Source organism: Pelodiscus sinensis, chromosome 22 (assembly GCF_052426305.1).
Source record: "Pelodiscus sinensis isolate ZL-2025 chromosome 22, ASM5242630v1, whole genome shotgun sequence".
Taxonomy (NCBI): Eukaryota; Metazoa; Chordata; order Testudines; family Trionychidae; genus Pelodiscus; species Pelodiscus sinensis.
Window position 1 is genome coordinate 17089028 of NC_143073.1, and position 26354 is coordinate 17115381.

The window sequence follows — 26354 nt, forward strand, 5'->3', positions numbered from 1 at the left end:
AGTTTTCAGATGGGTTGAAAGTTGTCTTATATGAAGTGGAAACTGCCAGAAAATTGGAACAACACCTGAGACACCAAGAGACTGTGTTTAACCAGCATCCTGGCCAATGTTGTTGGGACAGAAACATGTCCATGCTCATCCTGCAAGTGGATAGTGTGTGTCTAAGGTTCAGAGGAAAGTCTGGGTTGCAGTTAATCTCTCCAGAATGCAGCAGGTAAATTTTCATCTCTTGACACTTGTAATCTCTCAGGGAACTTGACATCTGATTCCACATGGAAACAGAGATTGGTGATGAAAGGACAAAAGAACTGTAAGTCTAACTTGCTAGTGAAAATGGATGGTATGTCATAGAATCTTAGGGTTGGAAGAGACCTCAGGAGATCATCCATTCCAACTCCCTGCTAAAAGCAGGGCCAATCCCAACTAAATCATCCCAGCCAGGGCCGTGTCAAGATGGGACTTTAAAACTTCTAGGGCTGGAAATTCCACCCCCTCTCTAGGTAACCCATTCCAGTGCTTCACCATCCTCCTAGGGAAATAGTTTTTCCTAATATCCAACCTAGACCCCCCCCCTCCACTGCAACTTGAGACCACTGCTCCTCATTCTGCTATATGTCACTACTGAGAACAGCCTCTCTCCATCCTCTTTAGAAATCCTCTTCAAGCAATTGAAGGCTGCTCTCAAATCCCCCCTCACTCTTCTCTTCTGAAGACTAAATAAGCCAAAAGCCTTCAGCCTCTCCTCATAAGTCATGTGTTCCAGACCCCTAATCATTTTGTTGCCCGTCACTGAACTGTTCCAATGCACCCACATCCTTTCTATAATGGGGGCCCCACAACTGATGCAGTACTCCCCAGGTGACCTCACCAGTGCCGAATAAAGGGGGAATAATCACATCCCTAGATATGCAGACAATGCTCCTACTAATGCACCCCAGTATGCTGCTAGACTTCTTGGCTACAAGGACACAATTTTGACTCATATCTAGCCTCCCATCCACTGCAGTCCCCAGATCCTTCTTCTGTCTTTAAGACAGAAACCAACCTTTTGAAGGCTAAGACCAAAGTGTAGTGTCTGTTCTTATCAGTTTAATTGCTTAGAAATCAAGACATCTGAGAGTCTGAAAACTAGTGATCAGCTGTGTTGATGCTAGTTGCCTGACTGATGGGGGGTGGGGTGGGGAGACTCCATGGCCATCATGAGTAGAGAGAATACACTCAGCCAGCCTACTGACTCTGTTATTCAAGGGACACCAGAATTTGAGCCCACAGAACAAGAGGGAAAGAGACTATTGTGGCAGATGCATTATCTACTGCAGGTGGCTCTTGGATGCACTCAGTGATGTTACGGTAATCCCTTCCTGCATTCATTTTACATGGGGGAGGTGACAGATTTCAATATGAACATATACCGCATTGTTGCACCCACACTTGTGTGTGCACCAAATTCTGTGCGAAGTGGGCCTAGTGAGGTGTTTATTGAAAGCTGATGCTTTGCTGAGTCTGTTTACACGACCCATGTCATGTATGATTTTGGTCTTTAAAGTTGTCAGTAGTGGCTCTGAGCTGGCATTTCAAGTATTTGCTTCTGGGAGACAGCAACAAGCGTTGCCCACCTATTGTGAGTGAATAGCAGTACTTGAACAATGAACCCTAAGGGTTGCCAATACAACTGCAAACCTGCAATTAAACAGGTATCCCATGGCCATTTGCCTAAAAAGGACATGGACAGCTGACTTGCTCATGGGACAAACTCCATTTTGGGAAGGTAACTTCACACACTAAGTATGAGAGTCCCTCCATATGGGCAAGATTAGAAAAAGGGCGCTAGAGGTTCCTCCATTTATCTTCACTGCAATTCATCACTTCAGAAGCAGCTTTGCTTTGAATAGGACCCAAAAGGACTGATGACACATCCTGACAAAGGATGTATTCCAGAGACTTAAGATAGCAGTTTATTTCATCTCTGCTACAAGACTGCACCAGGAACTTTGTGATTGGTTTATGTAACGTAATCTCTTCAGCATTTCTACTCTCAATCTTTTTCCTTTCATTAATAAACCTTTAGATTTTAGATTCTAAAGGATTGGCACAGCGTGCTCATTTGGGGAAGATGTAAGGTATAAATTGACCTGGGATGTGGCTGGTCCTTTGGGATCAGAGGAACCTGTTCAGATCTGGCAAGAATGGTTTTCATAGCCTCTCATCTGAGTAAGGTGCGGTACTGGTTGTGGCACAGAAAAATCTGGAGGGTTTCAGGGACCTGACTGTGATTTCCTGCTGGCCAGTGTGGAAAACAGAAGCGCTCTTTGTGACAGGTTTGGTGCCTCACCAAAGAGGACCAGTCTTGGGCTGTAAATAACCCTGGTTCTAAGAAATTCACCCTGATTTGATCCTCTCAGTGATGTCCCCAGAAACAGTTGTATCACACAGCACCCTGTTGTTCAGGACAGAAAGCAAAGCCAGGAAAGGAAATGTATCTCACACACCCCCTTACCGCCATTCAGGACAGGAAATGAGACCAGGCAAAGGCATTTACCAACCCCTCCCCGCACATCAGTTCAGGACAGGAAGCAAGGCTAGTCAAAGGGGGTTTCAGGCAGGCGGACGAAGCCCAGATTTTAGAGTGCTAACATGTGGGAACGTGGGCAAAATGGCAGGAGAGGAGGATAACCATCACAGTAGCTCTAGAATATAGTGATAGAAATGTAGCCGTGTTAGTCCGGTGTAGATGAAACAAAAAAACAGAACTATGTAGCACTTTAAAGACTAACAAGATGGTTTATTAGGTGATGAGCTTTCGTGGGCCAGACCCACTTCCTCAGATCAAATAATGGAAGAAAATTGTCACAAAAAAATGAACACATATGAAAAGGACAAATCAAATTTCAGAACAGCAGGGGGATGGGGGGGGGGAGGTAAATGTCTGTGAGCTAATGATATTAGATGTGATAATTGGGGAAGCTATTATCATTAGCTCACAGACATTTACCTGCCCCCCCCCCCAATCTCCCTTCTGTTCTGAAATTTGATTTGTCCTTTTCATGTGTTCATTTTTTTAATTGTATCCTTTGGTATATATGGTTGTGACAATTTTCTTCCACTATTTGATCTGAGGAAGTGGGTCTGGCCCACAAAAGCTCATCATCTAATAAACTATCTTGTTAGTCTTTAAAGTGCTACATAGTTCTGTTTTTTTGTTTCAGTAGCTCTAGACTCTTGATGGTCTTCCTTTTGGAAAGGCTGCCAATCCTGGACCCTCTGGCACTGCTCCTCACTGACAGACATTGCTGACCCCACTTTCCCTGTGCATGTCCAGACCAGGGCCCTGACTCCTGTCAAACAAGCAGTGGACATTCATTGCCTCACTGGAAATCCAGCTGAGAGGCCTTTGCATGAACAGCTCTGGGCTGGAAACAGAAGTTACTGGAACGGAGGATGGGGGGACAGGGACAGACTGGCTCTACCAGCCTCACATTCTGATAGTCTCTCCATGGGTTGTGCGGCTGGAGCCCAGGGCTATTCTTGGCACCTAATTCCCAGGTAGTGGGGTCTCTGCAGCATATCATGCCGCAGAGCTATTAATACCAGCACCAGGGCCTGAAGGGATGCAGGCCCCCCAGCGGCACAGCACGTGCCAAGTGCTAACCTATATTGGAAGGGGAGGGAGGAGTGCAGAAGGGCTGGGCGGCACTCCAGGCAAGAGGCAGCAGTGGTGGCTGAGCGATAACTTGACCATTATCCTCTGGGCATCTAACACAAACCATCCTTCAAAGAATACAGTCCAGCTCTGAGATGGGCATTTTAAGAGAGGGCAGAGAAGAGCTCCGGACACTGCAACGAGAAAGTAACACTGAAACAGTCCTTAGCAAACAGATCCAGCGGGGACTTGTCCGTGGTGTCTCAGTGCCCCCCACCCCCAGTGACAGGGTGATGAGTCATTGGTGTCCGTTGTGGTCCCCCCCCCCCCCTACACACACAGAGCCTGGCTGGAAGATGCTTTAGTGTCTGGACTCGCTACAGGGCAGGGATCTTGGGGAAGAATCAGTGCCTGGATAGAACCAGCATCTCCAGAAGACAAACACAACGTGCCTCTCTTGCTGTGTGACTTGCTCCGCTTTTAATTGATGTACTCATGCACCTCATTAATCTAATTTCTCACAAGGGCACAGGAAGGCAGCTGAAGGTTTCACGGGGACCAGGCAAGAGAGTCACCTAAAAAGGCACAAGCTGCAGGGAAGCTACTAGCCCAGGCAAGGTGCAGGAGCAGCTATGAGCAATTAGCTATCTGCTCTGGGTTTGTCCAGTGTCAGCATGATGGGCTGTGGGCCAGGACAGGGCACAGGCATTACAGCCATTCACATGAGAAACACCCCCTCTGTGCGTGGAAGGGGAACGTTCCCTCAGGGATGACCACATGGAGATCCCTGGGCCATTCTGGGGCAAGGCCTACAGGAGGTCAGCTAAGCAATGAGCATGGAGTGCCCTGCCTGCAGGCTCCCCAGGAGCTGCTAGAATAAGCAGCAGTCTCAGCTCCTTGGTGTTTTGCAAGTGTCAGGGCGGAGTGGGCTGTAATCTTAGAGATAGCAGGGCAGCCATATGGTTCAGACACAGGACTAGGAGCTCAGGACTCCTGAGTTACATTAAATTAAATTAATGGAGATTGCCTATCTCTTAGAGCTGGAAGGGACCTTGCAAGGTCGTTGAGTCTAGTCTACTGCCTTCACAGCAGGACCAAATATCATCCCTGAAATTTTTGCCCCAAATCCCTAAATGGCCTCCGCAAGGATTGAACTCACAACCCTGGGTTTAGCAGGCCAATGCGCAAACCACTGAGCTATCCCCTGCTAAACCCAGGGTTGTGAGTTCAATCCTTGCGGAGGCCATTTAGGAATTTGGGGCAAAAATTTGTTCTGTTCCTGGCTCTGCCTCACACTTCCTGCCTGCCCTTGGAGGAGTACCTGGACCTGAAGGCCTGTAAAATGGGATGAATAATGCTTGCTTATGCTCTTGCTTATTTAGACAGTAAGACCCACAAGGTAATACCTGGAGCAATGGCCCTCTTCCCCCCCCCCCCAACATCTCAGCTGGGGGGCTGTGTACTCATGGCATCACGGACTCCCTTTGATCTTGGCCAGAGAATACCACTAGGACACAGATCATCCTGGAAGAGGCTGCTCACAAGGGGAGGCAGAAAAGAAACAGCAGTAAAGTCTGAGGCAACAGATGCCAAGTCCAGAGCAGCCCATTAGAACATAATTTGGCCAGCCCTCTTATCAACTGTTCCCAGAGGGAGGCCAGTCCCTTCGGCTGCAGTAATGCAGCTTAGCTCCCAGAAAAGGTCCAGTCTCCCAGAAAAGGTCCAGTCTCAGAAACAGAGACATCCTGCGCCCTGACACTGGTCAAACCTCATCCCTGGTGCAGTCTGGTCAGTTTCTGAATCCTGACTGGCCCAGTGCAGGGAGCTCAGGGGAACAGTCGCCCAATCTCAGTAGAGGAGACAGAGATCTGGGTTGGCTGAAAACAGCCCATCACAAGCTGAGAGGAGATGCAATTACTCCCTATGAATATGTGGAGGGGCAGAAGAGATCCCACGGAGGGAAGAGGAGATACTGAAGCTAAAGGACAATGCTTACACAAGAACAAGTGGGGTAAACTGGCCAGGACTAGCATGTAGGAGGTGGTTTCAAACCAGCAGAGAAGGTCCTGGGCCAGCCCCCGTGCAGGAGCTGTTGGGGCAGGGATGAAAGTGACTTAAATTTCTTACTGGTACAGTTGTGTCACCCTCCCCTTCCCCCGGGGTTCAATATGAGAGTACTCGTAAGAAATTTCAGTCTGGGGTGAAATGTGGGAGGCTCAGGGCAGGAGGTGCAGATGTAGAGGGGTAGCAGGAGTAAGGGCTGGGAGTGTAGGGGTGCGTGCAGTGTGCGAGGGTAAGGGCACCATTTCAGGAGGGCAGGGGCTGCGTTCCTCTCCCTCCCCGCTGTCCAGGGAAGGGACAGAGGAGGAACTTAGCAGGCTGGGCACTTTCCACTCACTCCCTGAGAGTCAGGGAAAGGGGAAGAAAAGCAGCAACAATCCAGTATGTGATGCTGCAGCTTGCATCTGGAGGAAGAGGCACAGGGCTGAGGCAGTCCTGGACAGGTAGGGGTACGCCCCCCAGTCAGCCCCTTTAACCTGCCTGGCTGGCTGCTTCTTAGCACAGCAGCCTTCAGGAAGCCCTAGGAGCCAGGCTAGGTGCATGCTGCCCCTCTCACTGCAGCAGAGTACCCCAATGGCCAGCTTCTTGTTGGAGTGCTGCACCAGCTTGTTCTCATCTTTGCCTGGGGGTCAAACAGCTAGCTGGTTTGAAGATGGAGCTAGATCAGTCTAAGAAAAAGGTTTGCCTGGGATGATCTTCACAAGCCAGGATGGCCTCTAGTCATCCAGAGAGCTCTAGAGTCTCTTCCCCAGCTGCTGTGTGGGTATCGCTTTGCCCCCTTTGGAACCAGGCCCGACGTTCCAGGGTAGGTTTACATCTGTGCAGTGTCAAGAGACACTGTGTGCGCTACAGAGTGCTGGCCCAAGTGCTCAGGATCCTGCCCAGCTTGCTGAGGTGACAGGCAGAAGGGATAGGAAGTTAGCAGCTAGGCAGCGCTCTGAGCAGCCATGGGGCAGAGATGACAAATGCTGCTAAGGGAGATGTCAGACCCTGGCACCCACTCCACCCCAAATCTAGGGCTCACGAGAGTGGCTACACCAAGGATGTAGGCTTGGACCTGTGGTTGGTGTGGCAGACCCAGGTTCAAGTCCTGCTCCAGCACAGCCCTCACATGGGATCCTATGAGTGCGCCTCAGGGTGGGCCTTGCTGCCCCATGTGTACACTAGGGTGCCAGCCATGCTTTGCCCCCATTGGAGACGGCTCAGTAATCTGAAAGGACCCAACATTCACTGTTCTCTCCCAGCCCCCACACCACCCAAACAAGCTGCCAGCTGATTCCCCCACACATCTCGGAGCGCCTGACTCCAGAGAGTGGCACAAGGGGGAACAAAAAGGGCTCTCTGAGCAGCTGAGCTCTGCCCCCAAATCCCAGAACATAAAGGAATTACCAGAGAAGCCAGGCCGGGATCAGTCATAAGGGGCCTGGGACAGAAGCCAGCAACAAGGCTCTCTGGGCTGGATGCCAGGGTCCCTGCTTGGAGCCCTGAGGAGACACGACCCCTGGCAACACCCTAGGGGCAGTTCACAGCAGTGTCAGTGGATGCAGGCCCCAGCGTGGCTAATGCGCTCCAGGGCTTCTGGGCTAGCAGCCCAGGCTACCCTCTGGGGAAGATGGCTGGCAGCCAGGATTCTCTGCCCAGCCTCTGGAAAAGCCCAAAGTTCCAGCAGGCTAGCTGCCATTCCTTGGGGAGGCACATAGACAGCATGGCCTAGTGGGCAGGGCTGTGAGTCAGGGGCCACTGTTGTGCTGCTGGAAGACCTCAGGCAAGGCCCTTCCCTGCTTCATGCCCCTACTTCCTCTCTGTCTCTGCCTCTGTCTAGATTGTAGACTGGGGCAGATTGTAGACTGGGGCAGGGACTGCCTCACACAGTGTCTGCACAGCACCCTGCATGGCAGGGACCATGCATCTCAGTTCAGAGTCTGGCCAGAGCCCAGCACACGTAGGAGCAACAGTGTTAGCGGACAGAGTCCCAGACGGACCACCCTGGACAATTGGTGGCATAGGGTAGGACTCCATGCAGATAGCTGAGTTTTAGTGACTACAGCTAGTGGAAGGGGAAGAGGAGGAGGAGTGTGAGGTGAGCCAGGCAGGAGGGAGAGCTGGAGGGAGAGCTGGGAATGCAAGGAAACAGTCCTCTGGGTCATATTTTGCTTGGAGAGTGGGATTGGAGCTGGGTTTTTTCTGTTTCTTCAGGACTCACTGTTCCTTCCCTCCATGGCCCTTCTCCGCCCTGCCTGGCACCGCAGCCCAGGTTACACCTCCAGAATCAACAGGACTTTGTACTCTTGAGTTCTCAGCAGATTCTCCACCCACCCTCACTCTCCCCTCAGAGAACTGCCTGCATTAGAGAGCAAAGCTGGCAAGGGAAGGACTGAAAGTGCACTGACTCCCAGTGCCCCTCACTCCACTCCCAGAACACAGCCCCCACATCAAGCAAGCTGTGGCAGAGTCAGCCAGCCTCCAAAGGGGGCACTGGGCTGTCACAAAGCTGTAGCCAGGAGAAGAGGACACCACAGGGACTCTCTCCTGAGGCTGGGGGGGAGGGAGGAGAAGTCCCCAACTCAGACTGGATTACCAGGGGCTACCACTGCTCCCCTGCCACAGAGAAGTCCCCTAATTCAGCTCAGTGGCACCACCTACACAGCCACTGTGCACAAACTGGATTCATTTCACATCCCAGCCAGCAAAATACAACCTGGGACCCACAAGCGGCTGGTTCCAAGCATGAGATAGACAGTTAGCAGAGGTGCTCCTAACTATGAGCTGGGTCTGGGAGGCAGGATCTGGGTTCAAATCCTGGCTCTGCCATGGACACCTGGCACACTCGGTTTCCTCGAGCTGTCTGTAGCCACCAGCTCCCCATCCACACAACAGCATAGCCAAAGGCTCTAACGTGTGTAAGCCCAACCCTCCATTGTCCAAACACAGAGTACCCAGCTGGTAAGGCATCTCCTTGTTTGGCATTTGTATAGCACCTAGCACCATGCAGCTCACATCTGATGGAGGATGAAAACCTTCATGGACAACTGGATTTACTGACCTCTGTTGTAACTCAATCAATCTTAAACAAAACCCAGTAGGAGATGGTGAAAGGACAAGGTTCATTCAGGCCAGCCAAAAAGCCTGGCTGCTCTGAAAAGCCACCAACACTGGTCGAGGGCTGGAAAAATGGTTCTCTAACCGTGAGAAACCAGAGGCTGCTCTGGAGGTGACTCGGCATGGTGCTCCAGTGCAGGAAATCCCAAGGCACAGCCAGCCTGACCAATGGCTGGACGTTAAAACTAGACGTGTTCCCATGAGAATTACTGCAAGGCAGTCATCTTTTGACCAAGCTCCCCAGGGCAGCAAGGGACGTTTCCATCTCTCAGGGGCATCAGTCAGGCTGGAGCCTTTCTGGGAAACGTTTTAGTCCAGCACCCAAAAGGGTGGCTGAGTGAATGCACTTCTCACTGACCTGTGGCCTTCACCGGTCTGACTGCCCCTGCCCTGGAGAATGCAGGCAAGCCCCGGCTGGTGCATTAAGAGAACCCAGGCTTCTGAGCCACTTCCCTTTGCAGAGCCATCAAGCCACCCCTTGCCTGCTGGCACAATGCAGAGCAGAGACCCTGGTAAAGGTGGTGCAAGAGCAATGTCGGAGGTGGAATTGCCCTTCCAGGCACGCCATGAACCCTTCCTGTCCCCAGGCACTCTCCCCAGACAACGTACCTCCCATCAGCATAGACCAAGCCCAGAGTCTGAGCCTCAGGCAGGTTTGGACACATATGGCACTCGCTCTCACCCAGAATCTAGGGTTCGGGGAAGAGGTGCAGGAGTTCCTGGGTTCCGTTCCCAGCACTGGAAGAGGAGCGGCCTTGGGAGACAGCAAGGCCGGTTGGTGATTAAGGGACCAGGTGGGATTCAGGGACGGGAGTTTATTTCCCAGCTGTGCCACAAATTCCCAGTGTGACCCTTGTAACGTCATGTTACCTCTTTGGCTCAGTCTCCAGCTATAAGTGGGAGGGGAGGAAACCCACTGCTCTTGCTCTGAACCCTTCAGGGCTGGGAGTGTCTTGTGCTGGGCCTGTGCAGCGCTTGGCCCTGCAGAGCCCCTGACCAAGATCATGGGGTGCCTGTGACGGTGTGGTACTTAGCATCATGGAGAACCCCTCCTCCCCCCAATCTCAGTTGCTGGGAAGGGGAGGGGGAGGTGAGCAGTAACACCAGAACACAGAGAAAATAAAAAAGTTATAAGATCTTGCCTGGCGAGTCCCACCCTGGCTGGGCTCCCAACCCCTTCCCCCAGGCATGGCCTTCCCTGCTGAAATGGTCTCCAGGGCAGAAAGCTGGCCAGGTTTGCTGTAGACACACTATTCCCAAACTCCCATCACAGGAAACCACACAACCAACAGGGCCAAGACCAGCCCAGCTAGCCAGGTCTAGCCCAACTATTGCCCTGCCCAACCTACAGCTGCGTCTGGCTGTTTACTCCTATACTCACAGGGCAAGCACAGCTGTTGTGTTTCACTTCAGCAAGACCACTTCCTATCTCTGTGCTTGGGAGGTCTATCGCTGGGAATGCTGAGGGCAGGGAAATGGGGAATGCCTGAGCCCTGTTCTCCTTCAAACTATAGCCTTGTGCCCTCTGGGCCAGGCCACCTAGGGGTGAGGCGTTGGAAACTGGCAGCTGACACAAAACAGACATGTTAAATGTCAGTTAATTGAATAGCATACCTCATGAATTCTTGTCAGTTAGTTGACTATTCTATAGTCCCTGGGGGTGGGGCTCTGCTGTTGTATCAGAAGCAGCAGTGCGGGGTGCCAGGCAGGAGCTCGCCTGCAAGGGGAGCCAGATTAAAAACCAGCTCCCCTTACAGCCTGGCTGCCTGCCATTCTGTGCTGCTGTCTCTGATAAAGAGGCAGCAGCCTGGGGTGGCACCAATCCCTGTCGGGGGGGCATGGTGTGTATGTGTGTCTGAGCTCCCAGACCCAGCGCAAGCCAGACCTGAGATGGGCTCCCTGCATGCCTGGCTCCCAATACACTTTAAATGTAGAGCAGCAGCAGGGGTAGGTCCTAGATCCAGCACAAGCCAGAAGTGAGCCAGGCTGCTGGCTAGCCTGCTAAAAAATTTTATTGGTGGGGGGAGAGGGAATGCATGTTGTCTATAGAATTAACCTATCAACTACAATATTACAACCCTAACACAAAGTGGAACGGGCAAGCTTCTGTCCCAAGCAGGCATTTCCAAACTTCCCCCTACATTTCCATCTAGGAACCCACAGCTGCACCCTTTACTTTCCACATGGCAAACCAACCCTGAGGGAACTGCACAGAGAGCAAGTTCATCACACCTACCAATGCCGAGAAGTGGGGGGATTTGTTGGCATTCAAGGGGGCTGCATGCAGTGGGGATGGCACTCAGTGTCCCTGGGTGTCACTGATTTAACACACTGAGCAGAGAGGCAATCTGTTGTTACAGGGACTAGCATGGAACCTGGGACCCCGGCCAGTGGCCTGAAGAATGGAGACTAGGAGACCCAGCTGAGATGGCACAGCTGGGTCTGGCCAGTGGGCGGACAATGGACTGTCAAGAGAGGACCTGGTGACCTGCCCAGCTGATCCCAGCTGGGGAATAAAGAACAGATGAGAGTCAAGGCAGAGAAGATAGGGGCCCAGGTGACCCTGGTAACCTGGAGAGAAGACAAAGGACAGAGGAGGAGCTGCTGGGGAGGGATAATGGGAGGTCCCTCGAAGGAGGGAACTGTTGGACTGGGCAGAGGGTGCCCACCTGGCTGCAGGGGAGACTTAGATGTGTGGAGCTGAAAGAGGCCAGGCCTACAGACTTGAGAGTTTCTATGCTGTGTTCATATGCTCAATATGCTGGCTGAGAGTCACTCCGGTCTGGAGAACAGAGTTGCATTGTCCCCTCTCGAAGTGGAAGCTCTGAGGGTCAAGAGTGAGTGGACTCCCTAAAGGGGACCACAGCAGAGACAGGAATGCTGGAGGCTTAGAGAAGCATGGTCCCAAGAGGCGGAGGGGCTTGACCCCTGATAGAGTGGGCCATCCCAAGAAGGGCTGTCTCACTGAAGGAGATTCCCCCTGAGGACTGTACGGGCCAAGTGCGGGCACAATCTGAGTTGGTGACAGTAGGTTTCAGCTGGGAGTTATCTATCGCGATAGCACCTTGGAGATCTCAACAGAGATCAGGAGCCCTGTTGTGTCAGCTGCCACCTAGAACCCTGCCCCTTCAGGACTACAACTGAGGTGCCCCATATGCTGGGAGAGGCACTGACACCACCAAGACCAAGATCAGAGTCTTCACCCCATGTCAGGTACTGTGCAGACATCCCTGGGCTGAGTCAAATCTAGGTCAAATCTGCCACCAGACACAGAGGAGTGCAACACCCCAGTTCTTTTTGTGTGTGGGGTTTATTACAGTGTCCGATAGCCCCACAATCAAAACTGGAGGCAACTTTTGGACCAAGTGGCTCTCTGCCCATACTCCTGATACAGAATACAGATGTAATATTGCAGTCAATTAACTGATAAGCAAAAGCTCATAGGTTAATGCTAGAGACTACCTACATTCCTCCTCTCCCCGCCAATAATTTTTTAGCAGGCTGGCCAACTGGCTCTGTCCTGGCTTGTGTTGGGTCCGGGAACTACCCCTGCTGCAGCTCTATATTTAAAGTGTATCAGAAGCCAGGCACGCAGGAAGCCCACCTCAGGTTCGGCTCACACTGGGTTCGGGAGCACAGACCCCCAGGGACAGGGGTTGCTACCACACCATGTTACTGCCTCTGGATCAGGGCTACAGACAGCCAGTCTGTGACGGGGGCACGTTTTAAAACCTCGTGACCAGTTCCCACCTGACACCCCGCGCTGCTACCTCTGATACAGAGTGCAGAGTGGCAAGGTGCTCCTCAGGAGTGGAGCCAGATTGCACTGGCTGCTGGCCCCATCCCAGGGACTATACAATAGTCGACTAACTGACAAGGATTCATGAGGTTAATCAACTATTCAATTAACCGATATTTAACATCTCTAATACAGAGGCAACAGCGTATGTGGGAAGGGGAAAAGCTGTATGTAACAGTGAAGGTTAACCAACGAGCCCAGTCTATTACACGATTTTTAACATCCCTAGATCCAACACACGTGACACAGTAACTAACTGGCTATGGCCTGGATCCCATATCATTGAGACGAGCAAAACTCCATGTCCCTATAACCCCCATGACACAACATCTGAGTGCCTCCCAGTTATTAATACTCATTGGGACGCAGGGCAGCTAACTGAGGCGTAGAGGAGCTAAGTGACTTGGCCAGGTGATATAGGAAGACTGTAGCACAATTAGGAACTGGAAGCAGGAGTTGAAGGGCCCAGCTTTACCTATGAATACAAGCAAGCTTTTTCCAGATGGGATCTCACACCAAGGGGGGGGGGGGGGGGGGAGAATATCCAGCAGCCTGGGGCTGTTTAAGTCAAGGGTAACAAGCCAAAGGATTCCTCATTTCCCATGAATTCCCCCCAGCAGTGTTCTCCCTACCCCAATCCACACAGCTCTGCCAAAGACTGACAATACCTCATTTCCCACTCACAGATCTTCCAGCTCTTTATATTGGACAGAAAAAAGACTCACCCAAGGTCGCTCAACAGCAGATCTGGGAATAGAAGCTGGGTCTCATATCCCAATCCTCCAGCCCTCCTCTCCCATCACATCGCCCTCAGCACACTACATGCTATCCACAGAAAGCCATCGGGACGTCGCTACCCACTGCTCCTTTCTGTCACCGACATTCCCAGTACCAGTCACAGGGAAATCATCATGTGAAGGCTGTCTTCCCTGCCTCCCTGTGAGCACCCATCACGGGGCAATTGTTTTGCCACACAGACGGCAACAAGGTCACCTTATTTCCAGCAGAGAAACATCACAGAAATACAGGAGGTGTTGTGGGTTGTCTGCCTTTGCTACAGAGAGCTCCCTGCACCATAAAGAAAAAGCATGGAACAGGCCCAGGGTATAGCTTTAGAAAGGCCCTAATCCTGTTCTGAGGAGATTGCGAAGCTCCAGAATGATCAGGTTTCCCTTTAGTGCTCCAGCACCCATTAATTTCAGACTATAACAGGATATATAGATCAGTGGTCTCCAACTTTTACATCCAAGATCACTTTTTAAATGTCAGAACAAGCCAAGATCTACCACCCCATCCTTCCCCCAAAACCTCACCCCCTCCTTGAAGCCCCGCCCTCTGTTCTCCTCCTCTCCATCACTTGCTATCCCCAGCCCTTATACACTCTCAGGGTATGGCTACACTGCCTTCCCCCCCCCCCCCCCGATTCGGTCTAGACTGGGCCCAAATGTCAGAAAAAACCCTTCTTTCGGAAGCCCCCTTATTCCTAATGGAATGAGGAATACAGGGGTTACCAAAAGAGCGTGTTTGCTGTTCCGCTAAAAAAAGCGGAAGAACAAACGCATCCCTGGACACAGAAGTCTAGCCATACCCTCACTGAGTTGAGACAGGATGTGTGGGCTCTGGGGTGGGAATGAGGGATTTGGGTGTGGAAGGGGTGAGAGGGAATTTGGATGCAGGAGGTGGTGGAGAAGGGGATGCTGGCTTGGGGAGAGGGCTCCAGGATGGGGAGTGTTGGGGTACTGAGCAAGCCACATACTTGTAGATGTGAGGGTGCAAGAGTTTGGGTTGGAGTATGAGGGGCTCAGGGCAGGGCAGTCCGGAGTAAGATGGGCAGTGTGTGGATGGTGCAGATTTTCAGGTGTGTGTGGATGGTGCAGGAGTGTTGTGACAGAAGACTGGGGATGCAGGAGTTCAGGGATGTGAGAAGCTCAGGGCAGGGGGTTCCAGCGTATGGTAGGCTCGTGTGAGTGTGAGTGTTATAATGCTGCAGCCAGATGGGGGCTTGGCCTCAATTGGGGGGTTGTTGGCCAGGCTTCATTTTTAAATAAAATATTATGTCAAACAAAGAAAGTTTCAGCATTGTCTTTATTTATGAGAAGGGTGGGAAACCTGTTTTGAGTCAGGGGTCACTGACCCACAGAAAAGTCAGTTGGGGCCACACAAGTGAGATGAAAAAAAATAACTCCCCAACCCCCTTCCCCAACCTCACTAATGTGGCTCCAACTGTGGTGGTGGGAGCAGAGGACATGGTACTGGGGAAGGGTGCTAGTGGGTGCTGGGGCAGGGTGCCAAGTAGGTTCTGCAGCAGGGGACAGGTTGCCAGTGGGGATAGGGAACAGGGTGCCAGTGGGTTCTGCTGCAGGGGACAGGGAGTCCCCAGCACGCGCCTCCTCCAGGGATTCCTCCCCCCTCCCTCCCCGCAGAGGAGGGAAGCCTGGGTGCGCACCTCTTCACGGGACTTCTAAACCCCTCTTCCCCCCCCCCCGTGCGGAGAAGGGAAGCCCTGGTGTGCGCCTCCTCTGGGGATTCCTACCTCTCCCTAGTGCAGAGTCTCCTCGGTGCACCACAGACCTGCTTTGTGGTACGGCGCTGGCTGTTTGGGGGAGGGGGAGCAGCCTGCGCACTTCCTCAAAGCCTGGAAGTGGCGCGCAGCTGCTGGACTTGAGTCCACCCTGCAGGAAGCCAGCACTATCTCCCTCGTTGCTTCCCGATCGACCAGTCAATCACGATCGACGGGTTGGTGACCACGGCACTAGATCAACCAGGCAGGTTACGGCCATCCATGGCTATTAGCCAGGATGGGCAGGAATGGTGTCCCTAGCTTGTGTTTGCCAGGAGCTGGGAGTGGGCGACAGGGGATGGATCACTTGATGCTTCCCTGTTCTGTTCATTCCCTCTGGGGCACCTGGCATTGGCCGCACTCAGCAGACAGGACACTGGGCTGGACTGACCTTGGGTCTGATCCAGTCTGGCCATTCTTATATCCCATCAGATCCCCAGCCTTGCTTTCTCCCATAGTACGCTACAGAGCAGGAAGTCAGCCTGACCCAAATGATAAGGCAGCTACACTGAACACAAAGCAAACCACTCATTTGCACTTCATGGCAGGTGGGAAACAAGGAATCAGGGTGGCGCTTGTGCTCAGTCAGATACCACACTGTTAATGGAGGCCTGGGCTTGCCCAGCCTATACGAAATCCAGCTTGGGCAGCATGATTTGGGTGCAGACCTGTGGCCCAAGCTACACAGGAGGCCAACCAAGATGATCATAATGGTCCCTGCGGACCCAGTTCTAGAAAACCCTGGAGGAGTTGTTGAAACTCCCAGCCTCAGAGCTTCCCTGTCTTTACAATGAGGATAAGATCTCCACCCTGTCTGTTTAGATTAGAGTCAGGGGGAGACACTATGGCCTGCAGGGCCATGTCTGGCTCATTGGACCCTCCAGTCCAGCTCCCTGCTTCTTGCCAGGGAGCAGAGTTGGGACAGCCTTGCCAGGAGGAGCCAACCCAACTCCTGCTCAGTGCAGCAAAAAGGGGAAGCTAGTCCCTGTCCCTTCCCCCACAGCCTCAGCTCCCCCAGCACTCTGGTGGTGCAGCTGCAGCACTGACAGTCCAGGGCAGGCCATGTCTGGCTGTTTCATGAGGCTGTGCCTCACTAAACTGCTCCTACCCAGCCCTCCACATGATTTCCCTAATTGATGTGACTCTCAGGCCCCTGGTTTGGGCCATGATCCCCAGGGCAGGAACTAGTGCTTAGTACAATGAGGGCTATCAGCTGGAAGGTGCTGCTGCACTTGGAGCAATCTTCACTAGGAGTCTGCACAGACTCCACTGAGGCACAGACCATTCCCCTGAATCTGCCTGCTGCCTCCAAACAACCTGAATCAATTATCCCACAGTCAGTCAGTCACAACCTGGGTCAGAAGGGCAAAAAACCCCACAGGATTTACCTTAAACTTAAAAAACAATAAATAGCCTGGTAGCACTTTAAGACTAACAAAACATTAGATGGTATCATGAGCAGGTCATCTGAAGAAGTGAGCTGTGCCCACGAAAGCTCATGATACCATCTACATCAGTGGTCCCCAATGCAGTGCCCACGGGCGCCATGGCGCCCGCCAGGCCATTTATGTGCGCCCGCAGAGCATTCTGGGCTGGCCCCGCCCCCGGGCGTGCGGCAGGTGCCAGCCCTGGGTGCATGGGTGGCTCCTGCCCCGGGGTTGTGGCACATGCCGGTGCGGGCCCTATCCCCGAGGTCGCAGCACATGCCGGTGCCGGCCCCGGGCGCATGGGCGGCCCCTGCCTGGGGTCGCGGCACATGCCGGTGCTGGCCCCAGGCACGCGGCGCATGCTTGGCCCCGCCCCCGGACGCCTGGTGCGTGAGCGGCCCTGCCCCTAGGCGCCTGGCAGCCCCAAAACGTTGGGGACCACTGATCTACGTGTTTTGTTAATCTTTCTAAAGTGCAACCAGACTATTTGTTGTTTTTTAAGTTTACCCTGTACAGACTAACTCGGCTACCCCCTGAAGCTTTGGAACACGCAAGTATTTACCTTGCCAGCCATGGGCTAGGCCCCTAGCATGTGAGGCATTGTATAAACCCCATGCCCCTGGCCAGAAGCACCATGATAGGAGCAGCTCATGCCACCGACCACCTCAAATCCCGAGCTAGGCAAGCTCCAAAGAGGGAGAGGTTGGTGCAGCTGAATCAGGGCAGGTCGGGACAGGCAAACAGAGGAGCACCTCACCCATTTGCATCCAGAGAGGCGGGTGCATTGGCTGGAAACTCTACTGCCCTTGTTTCACATGAGCCCATTCAACATGGGCTGTGTGACAGGCTCCCCACTGTGCACCCTCTGGCCCTCCACTGACCCCCAGTGCACTCCCACTGCCAGCTCAGAGTCCTGGGCCCAAATCATCAACTGCAGAATTGCCAGAGTGCAATGATCCTAGCTCCTGATCAATTGGTGAGGCAGAAAGATCCAGGCACTAGGCTGGGATGTGGGAGTCCAGAGTGAAATTCCCAGCTCAGTCACAGACAGTGTCTCCAGGTGTCCTGGTAAGGCCCCAGGCCCCACTGCACAAGGTGCCTCACATTCAGGGTGTTACAGTAGTCTCCAGAGCCCAGGCAGGGCCCCACTTTACCAGGCACTGTGTATTAGAGATGTTAAGGCCATACCCAGGCACCCCAGCAGGCCTCTGCTGTTCCAGTTTGTGCACAGACACACAGAGCTGGGAACAGAACCAGATGTCTTGACCTCCGTGCTCTAGCTGGGGGAGCAGACTGCTTGTCTAGCAGGATCATCTGCCACACTCACTGGGCTGGAATCACGCCTCTAGCAGTGAGGGGTGGGATGGAATCAGGCAGGGACCCCACCATTCTCTCCAGACCCTCAGCTCAGGATGCAGATGGCTTGCATTTGAACCTATGACCTACAGGCAGAAGATGGTCTCAACGCCAGCCCGCAGTGCCTGCTGGCAATTCCTGCCTCAGAAGCCTCATTTGAAGCAGTGTCTGTTTCCTGCACAAGGGTGCATTGCTGCTCTCCAGAAATTTATCTGAGGAAGACAATGGCACCAAGCTGCAGAGCTGGCTCTGCCACTGAATTGCTGGTGGACTTGAGCAAGTCCCCTGTCTACACAGCCATTTCCCTTCCCAGCTCACCTCCTCACATTATCAGCTGGTTGGTGCAGGGATGCCTCTTCCTATGGACCTGTGTAGTGCTTGGCACACCCGAGGAACTTTTATCTCAGTGGAGAGATAGTATTCCCCTGCTCCCAGTCAGGGTAGCACTCAGCAAGCTAAGGTCCGTCTCCACTCCCCCCCCCCCCAATCTCAGCCAAGACAAGGAGAACACAAAAGCTGTTTTTAAGCTGGACTTTTTGGCGTCTTTAAGAACCTATACATTAGCAGGGAGTCAGTCATGTTTCATAGGGTGCCTGTCATTTTGACAGACATTAAAAGCCCTTATTAGCCCTGGTTCTTATTTTACTTAGTGGCCACGAGATAGACAACGTGAGTTCAAGGCCAGAAGTAACCAGAACACAAACATGTACAGCACACAAGATAACAGAACCAATTTCAAAGACACACGCTGCAGTCAACAAGTTCTACCTAGCAACCAGCACAATGCTGAATAGCTCAGGCTCGCAGCCTGGATTTGAGAGCTGATGCCGAGTGAAGGACGCGCTCGGAGTGACATGGAGCCAGCAGCTGCATCACACTGCCTTTGTGCCAGGCTCAGCAGCAGCTCATGCGGCTGCATATGGTGAGAGGGGTCAGTGCAGAATAGGAGAGCTGCAATCTTCAAATATCTGCTTTAGCTAGAAACTAAACTCTCCTACAAGGAACAGAGGGCTTGAGTGAAGCCCCTGAACATTTCTAAAAGCAATCTAGATTGAGGGGAGATTTGCAGTCCAGTTGGCACAGTGTGTCCCAGACCCAAATGGGTTCCCCCAGCAGGCAGGCCTGTGACATAGCATGTAGCACATATGGTATCTTAAACACACAGGATCTGGCATGTCTGCCCCACACTAGGTGTGAGTCTTCCTCCATTTCCAGCCACCAAGATGGAGCAGGAGGACAATCAAGAATGTCAACACCAGGGATCTGGGATTATTTTAACTGCAATAGCTCATTGCAGAGCAAACCCCAAACAAGAGTCCCTTACCCCCAGCTATCCTGGGTGCCACAAAGACCTCCCTGGCCAAGTTTAGGGCTCCCCCATCAAGCCAGGTGCTGAGCAGACCTACCTCAACCAAGACACCCACTCACTGTCCTTTTAGAGCAAAACTGGGATGCCTCCCTCATCAGAGAGTCATCTGCCCACGGTTGTGCACAGCTCTGTACAGGGCCACAAAGAGAGACAGCCCATCTCCACAGGCTAAACAGACAAGAGAAGTTGCATATTGCAGGTGGGCTACTGGCTGCATTGCTTCAGGCTTCAGATTCCCCAAGGCAGCCTGTGCCTGATACAAGAATTGAAATCTCCCACGTATGGACCCAGACCCTGCCCACAGAGCAGACTGGGCATGCCCACAACAGCTCTGCAGAGGACTGGCTAGCACAAGGCTGTCTGGACCATGACCGCAGATGAGAGCAAAGCCTTTCTGTCATGATCACAGGCTAGCAAGAGCATGGCACTGAAAAAGGAATTTGGGGTCATGGAGGATAGTTAGTTGAACCGGACCGCCTGACACCACGGTGGGGCTCAGAGGCTATTGCCTCCTTTGAATGCCTACATGGGGGTATCTCAAATAAGAACAGGTCTATAGACTGGGCACTTGTGCAATTGTTGCTGGAATCCTAGGTCCAGTTCAGGCATCTGTAGCTCAGGAAAACCTGCCTTCTATTGAGAGACTCCAAGAGCTGCATTGAAGACCTAATCAAAGAGACAGCTTAGGGGTGATTTGACCACAGGACACAACTATTTAATAACTGGACCTTTAGTCTAGCAGCAAATACTTGAACCCAGTCCAAGGGCTGGAAGTCAAAGCAAGACAAATTCAGACTGGAAATCAGGTGCAACAGGTAGATAGTTTGGGGCATTAGCTCCCAAGGCCTGTCGCAGATTCTCCATCACTGGTGATTTTTTCATCAAGAGAACCCTAAAACCAGCCACATTGGGTCAGACTAATGGTCCATCTAGCTCAGCAAAGCAGGGAGTAAAATGAACAGGGCGATGGTTGAGTGATCCAACCCCTATCAGCCAGCCCCAGCTTCTGGCTGTCAGATCATGGACTTGGGGTGGTGGGAAGTTTTTCTAAAAGACTTGCTCAGTTCACACCAGCATCCATTCAAGGCCTGTACTGTATGGGAAATCAGACTAGATCAGCCATGGGCAACCTAGACTAGTGGGTGGGCCGCATGAATAGCCCTTCATTTCAGTAGGCCACTAAATTGTTGCAACAGACAGTCTCTTGGGATAGGGTAGCTTTGCTAACTGCACTTGCATACCTAAAATTTGCAGGGTGTGTTGATCGAACTGTAGCAGCACTTTGACTGGATGTAGGAGGAGTGCACAGCTCTCACAATGTTATCTGCAATCAGCTTGAACCTCACTTCATGTGCCCTTGCATGTCACTTTTGTAATACCGGTAGGAAAAAAATCTATGCGGACAGGAATCAGTGGCAACCCTGCACATGGGCAACAGTAAACAAAATGTCTTGTGGGCCAAACATAGAAACTTGATGGGTCATATGTGGTCCATGGGCTGCAGGTTGCCCACCACAGGACTAGATGGACCCATCTCACCTTGGAATCTATGACTCTAGCACTGCTCAGAGAAGGCCTTTAGACACAATCCCCCCAGCACCGTGTCTGCACTAAGGCTCTAAACAGTGCCACTTCCTGCTTAGTAGTAACTATAGGAAAGATTTCCTGGTGCAGATTAAGTAGTCCTTCCAGTCAAGGCAGCCAGACAGCTCCCAAGCCAGATTGGGTCACAGGCATTAGCCTCACACACATGGGTCACAGGCATTAGCCTCACACACACACGACACACCCACCCCTCCTTCAATCCTAAGCAGCAAAGCCCAGGAGAATGCCCTCATCCCACATTGATACGGACAGACCCACCACATGGCAGGTTTGGGGTTAGTTTTCAACTCATATGCCTTTTTTAACACTTGGTGCATTCCAGCCAAATGACCATTCCACTCAGACCAAGTAAGCCAAACAAAGACCTTCTACTGGCAGGGCTTAAGCGAGACCTTTTGGGAAAACCTGAGAAGGGAGCTGATGGCTATGATACTGTGTCCAGTACTAGCATCCCCCCTTTAAAAAAAAGAAAGATGAAAGATGGGAGAGGGCTCAGAAAAGAACTACAAAAAAGATTCAAGGGCTGGCAAACACACCTCACAAAGCAACTCAATGTATCCATCTTAGCAAAGACATTAATCCTGGTCTGTAAGTACCTGCATGGGGAGCAAATAGCTGAAAGCTAAAGCCTCGCCAATTCCCATTCAAAAATCAGGCATATGCATCCATAGCATGGGTGTTTAACCATTGAAACAAGTGCCAAAGGGCAAGCCTTCCCATCCAGACTGGAGCCTCTCAAAGACACTTTAGCCCAGCTCAATTCTTGAGCTCAATGCAGGGGGAGGTGGGTGAAATTATCTTGCCTGTAAGGTACTAGATTATCTAATAGTCTCTTCTAGCCTTCATCTATGCAACTGGGCAAAAGTAAGGTTGACAATATTTCACGATTGTGGGATGAACAGATTTTGTGCTTAGGTTGCCAGTTAGCAAACGCTGATGCATATCAGGGCTTTCCTTCAGAAATGCACCATGCCCAACCCCTGCGCTTCCAATCAGATAATGAATGTATCACTTCCTGTCCTAAACTACTATGCACAACTGCCAGACCAAGAGTCCATTCAGCCCAGAGGAGGTAAAACAAACCAAGAGTTTCACTCTCCCTTTGCTTTTTAATCCACACTATTACCCATGTCAAATGTCTGATTGTTTAAATCCCATTAAGTTCTTGGACTCTTGTGGCACAAAGTTCCACATGCTTTTTCAATGCAGTGCACAGTGTATCTCCTTTGGTTGCTTTTAAATGTGCTGACTTCCATTTTCATTCCCCAGCCTCTACGAACAAGATGATTTCTGGTGCCTTTTGTTTGGCAGGGGCACAGCACCTAGCCCAGCCCCAGGTGTTAAGGCTAAAGGATCCATCAGACCCCTAATTAACACCCAGAGAGCACAAGTCAGAGAATTCTACAAAGCTACCCCTTTGAGCCCAAAGCTTTGTGCTGGGCTAATGTGGTTTAACCAGATGCCATCAAGAGATGGAGACTAGACAATTTGGGCCAATGGTTAATCACTCACACTGTACAAAACCCGCATTAATGTGTCTGGCTTCATCTGCCAGGCAGTGGGTTCTTGTGCTGCTCCTGATAGGTTAAAGAGCACACTTTGGTACTGAATATCTTCTCTTTGTGAAGATACACTGTGCTCAGTGGAGACCATCAATGCTAGCCACATATGAATAAATAACGCAAGGAGGGTTTGGGGATCCTTTGGGAAGAAGAGAAAGACTGAAGCCAGCGGAGAAGTTCTAGCCACCCACCAGCAATGACAACTGCACAGAGGCGGTGTTACGAAACCTCCCTGTGCTAGTTTGTCTGAGAGAGAGACAGCAGCTCAGTATGGTTTGAAACGAGATGTAATCACATTCTGAAGCTTGGCTCACGGTGCTGTTCTGCTGATGGAGGCGAGAATTCACAGCACAGGCCAACCTGCAGCAGACACTTCGGGTTTTTTCCTATTAAACGCAATTATAAACCGATTCCTGTAAAAAAAGAATGCTGTGCCAGGGACTTCAGGACAGCTGATGATTTATATCAGCACAATGGTTATGGGAGAGGTCTAGTTAAACTGGTACAAAGGCAGTGTTGCCTTGGATAGAGCATTGGGAGACCTATTCCCAGCTCCGACACTCATCAGTTAGTGCCCTCTGATAAGCCACATACTCACTCTGCCTCAGTTTCCCCACCTGTAAAATGAGGATGTGATACTGATCTACTTTGAGGTCAACTGATGAAAAGCATTAGACATCACTGTGACAAGTGATAATACCGGTACAACTACAGCAACCTCCCACTTGGCACGCTACACCTGCACCACTGTAGTGCTTCTGCATGGACACTACCTATACTGATGGGAGGGGTTCTCCTGGTCAAGGGCATGAGTACTCCATTTCAGAAACTCTGCTCTGTACATTACACAGAAATCCCTGGCATGCTGGGCTAATCTTTATTCACCAGCTCGCCTCAACCAGGAGCAGAGCTTTGCACTGCCAAGCTTTTGCAGCAAGGACCTAAAGAACTACCGCTCATTAGTGCTAACGGAGCCCGGTAGGGTGAGGGGGGGCTCTGAATCACCCAGGTGCTGGCAGCATTGCAGGGCTGGTGAGGGGGTTACCACTAGCCCAGTGCTACAGAGGTTAATACTCCAAGACAGGGCCGGTTACTGAACACTAGAGAATCAGATTTGTGTTCTAGCAGATTAATGGGGGTCAGGACAGGGCATAATCCATGTCCAAGTGCCACCATGCATGCTCTGTTGCAAACCACTGCAACAACAGCTCCCTGCTTTGCCACCAGAGCCAGCTACCTACATGTTTACTTTCTGCACTGGCCCTCCCAGCCCCACCACTGCGCACCTGAGTAAGCAGAGTCTAAACAGGGGAGAAGAGAACAGAGTAATGCAGTAATATGCATGTGGAAGAGCCAGTGAGATCATGGCAGAGATGGGGCAATGGGGTAATCCATGGTGACACTAGTGGGGAGGAAAGCAAAGGGGAAGAACATGAAGTCAAGTTAGCAGTGGCGATGCTGTGTGTGTGGATGAGGGGACAGAGTAAAGGCAGGACAGCAAATCAGGGTCACTGCAGTGGTGCTGGGGGTGGGGAGCAGGGAATCAGGGTCACTGTAGCGATGGAGAAAAGCGAGAGAAATGGGGAATCAGGTTCGTTGCAGTGAAGCTGGGGGGGGGGACACAATAAGAGTGTGTGGGGGAACAGTGAGCCAGAGTAAATGTAATGACAGTGAGAGGTGTGGAGAATGGCAAGTCCTGGCCACTGCAGTGATGCCGGGGTAGACAACTGGGTGGGGCGGCGGCAGGGGGCAATCGTAACAACAGTGATACTGGGGCAGACAGCAGGGGGAACAGGGATAACAGCAGTGACACTGGGATGGATAGTCGGGGGGGCCGGGAACGGAGAGCTGGGATAACAGCAGTGATGCTGGGACAGACAAATGTGGGGGAGAGCTAGGGTAAGAGCAACAACAGTGGGGCAGACAGCAGAGGAGGGAATGGAGAGTGGGGGTAACAGCAGCAATGCCAGAACAGACAGGGGGAGGGAATGGGGAGCTGGAATAACAGTAGTGATGTGTGTGTGTGTGTGTGGGGGGGGGTGACTAGAAGCCAAGGTAACAACAGCAATGCCAATGGGAGGGCATGATGGGGAGCTGGGGTAACAACAGCGACTGGGGTAGGGAAGGATATTGGGCAGACACTGAACTGGGCTGCTGTAGCAGCCATGGAGAGTGTGGTTGGCATGCCCTAGAAGTGGCCCCCACAACTATCCCACGGGAAGTGCACGTGGATCCCCCTGGTTGGCGTCTCCTGGCACAACAGCTCCTCTTGGGGGAACCCAAGCCCCCCCGGCCTAGGGACAACGAGGAGGGTACAGCAGAGATGGCGGGGCCCTTGCAGCTCCCACAACAGGGCTCATTTAGCCCTAACACCTTCCCCACAATAGGGCCCCGAACAGGCACGTCCCCCATTAACCTCCGCGCAGCAGGGCACGGGGGTCTGTGCCCCAGCGCAGGGAGGCCTCTTTCCCCAAAGGGGCCTATCCGAGGGGCCCCTCCCCCACAGGAGGCGGGGGCAGTCCCCTACCTGTAGCCCCCCACAAGTCACGCCCCTCTGACCTTTGACTCCGTTGCCAGGGCCGCTGACCTTTGCCCTCCGCGACACAGCCACACCCGCTTACCCTGAGAGCTGAGAGGTCGATGTCATCCAGGCTGCGAGCAGGAGCCGGGTCGGCCATGTCCGGGGCGGGCGGGGCCTGGCCGGAGGCTCACTGCAGCCCCATGGATCCGGCGCTGGGATCCGCGCAGCCGCCTCGCACCAGCAGCCCCAGGAACCGCACTGCGCATGCGCCAGCGCACTGGGCGGGAGCGCCTGCGGCCTGGGAACGTAAGGCGGAAGATGAAGCTTAGAACGCGCAAGCGGTGTGGGAAGAAGGTTCGGCGCATTCGCATTCCTGGGAGTGAGGCGGAAGAGCGCGTCTTTCCCTCCCCTCAATGCGCAGGCGCAATCTAGGAAAGAGGCAGGACCGCGCGTGCGCGAGGCATACGCCGGGCGGCAGGAAGGGTGGGGTGGTTGAGCGCGTGCAAGGAGGATGTTCCCGCCTTTCTCCGTGTTCCTCGAGGAAGGGGCCTCGGGCCAGAGCAGGGAGGGTGGAATACATGGGCGGGGCCTGTTCCTGAGGGTGGCGGGCCAATGAGCAAAGCAGGGAGGAGCCTGTTCCTTGTTGGGTGGGGGCTCGCTCAGAGCAGGGAGGGGCTGGCCCACCATCTCCGGGCTGCATTGCTCTGCTTGGCTGCCACTAGTCCTTGTCACTGGGGGAGCAAAGCAGCCGGGTCACTGCTCCCGCCCCCAACCTTGCTGGCCTCATAGCTTGGGGCAGGAGGCTCTGGAAGAGGTGCAGTGCCATGGCCCCAAACCCGGTGCAGCTGAGGGGAACTTGTACTGCATCTTCCCCCACCCCTTACAGTTTGGGGCGGGCTCCTGCATGCACTAACCCACCAGTGGAGATGGAGATGGAGATGGAGGAGGGTCAGGCTTGGAGCAGAGAGGCAGGGAGGAGGCTCCAGCTGCCGGTGGCAGGCGTAGTAGGAGCACATGAGCTGAGGGATGGGGGGGGGGGGGCAGAATGGGATTACATTGGCACCTCCATAGCATGGTGCCCATGGGCAGATAATCCATCTGGCCCCCCTCGCTACGCCACTGCCCCCTCTCCTGCAGATAGATCTGCAGATAGATGATAGGTCATCTTATGCATGTGCAAGATCTGTGAGAGCCGTCCCATGAATCTGCAGCTAGTGTCTGAGGGGCCTGCTTCTGGGTGATGTCTCAATGCTACCACATTTACCCCCAAAGAGGGGGGGTTTCCCAAAGCAGGCCCTTGCTGCTGACTCCCAAGGCATCCACAGATCCAGTCTCCTTTCAATGGGCCCACTTCC

General features: G+C 52.7%; 1 protein-coding gene across 8 annotated transcripts in view; it reads right to left on the bottom strand.

Annotated features, from left to right (window-relative positions):
* The window catches only part of MINK1 (misshapen like kinase 1), an 80868-nt gene extending 55436 nt beyond the window's left edge, over positions 1-25432 (bottom strand). For 3 of the 8 annotated variants that reach the window (XM_075908052.2, XM_075908051.2, XM_075908049.2), the window contains exon 1: positions 25100-25432. In XM_075908052.2, the coding sequence (XP_075764167.1) occupies positions 25100-25156 (57 nt within the window). In that variant the 5' untranslated portion in view covers positions 25157-25432. The remainder of the gene's footprint in view (positions 1-25099) is intronic. The other 5 variants (XM_075908057.2, XM_075908053.2, XM_075908050.2 and 2 more) reach the window with 2 other exon arrangements.
* Between the last annotated feature and the right edge of the window lie 922 nt (positions 25433-26354).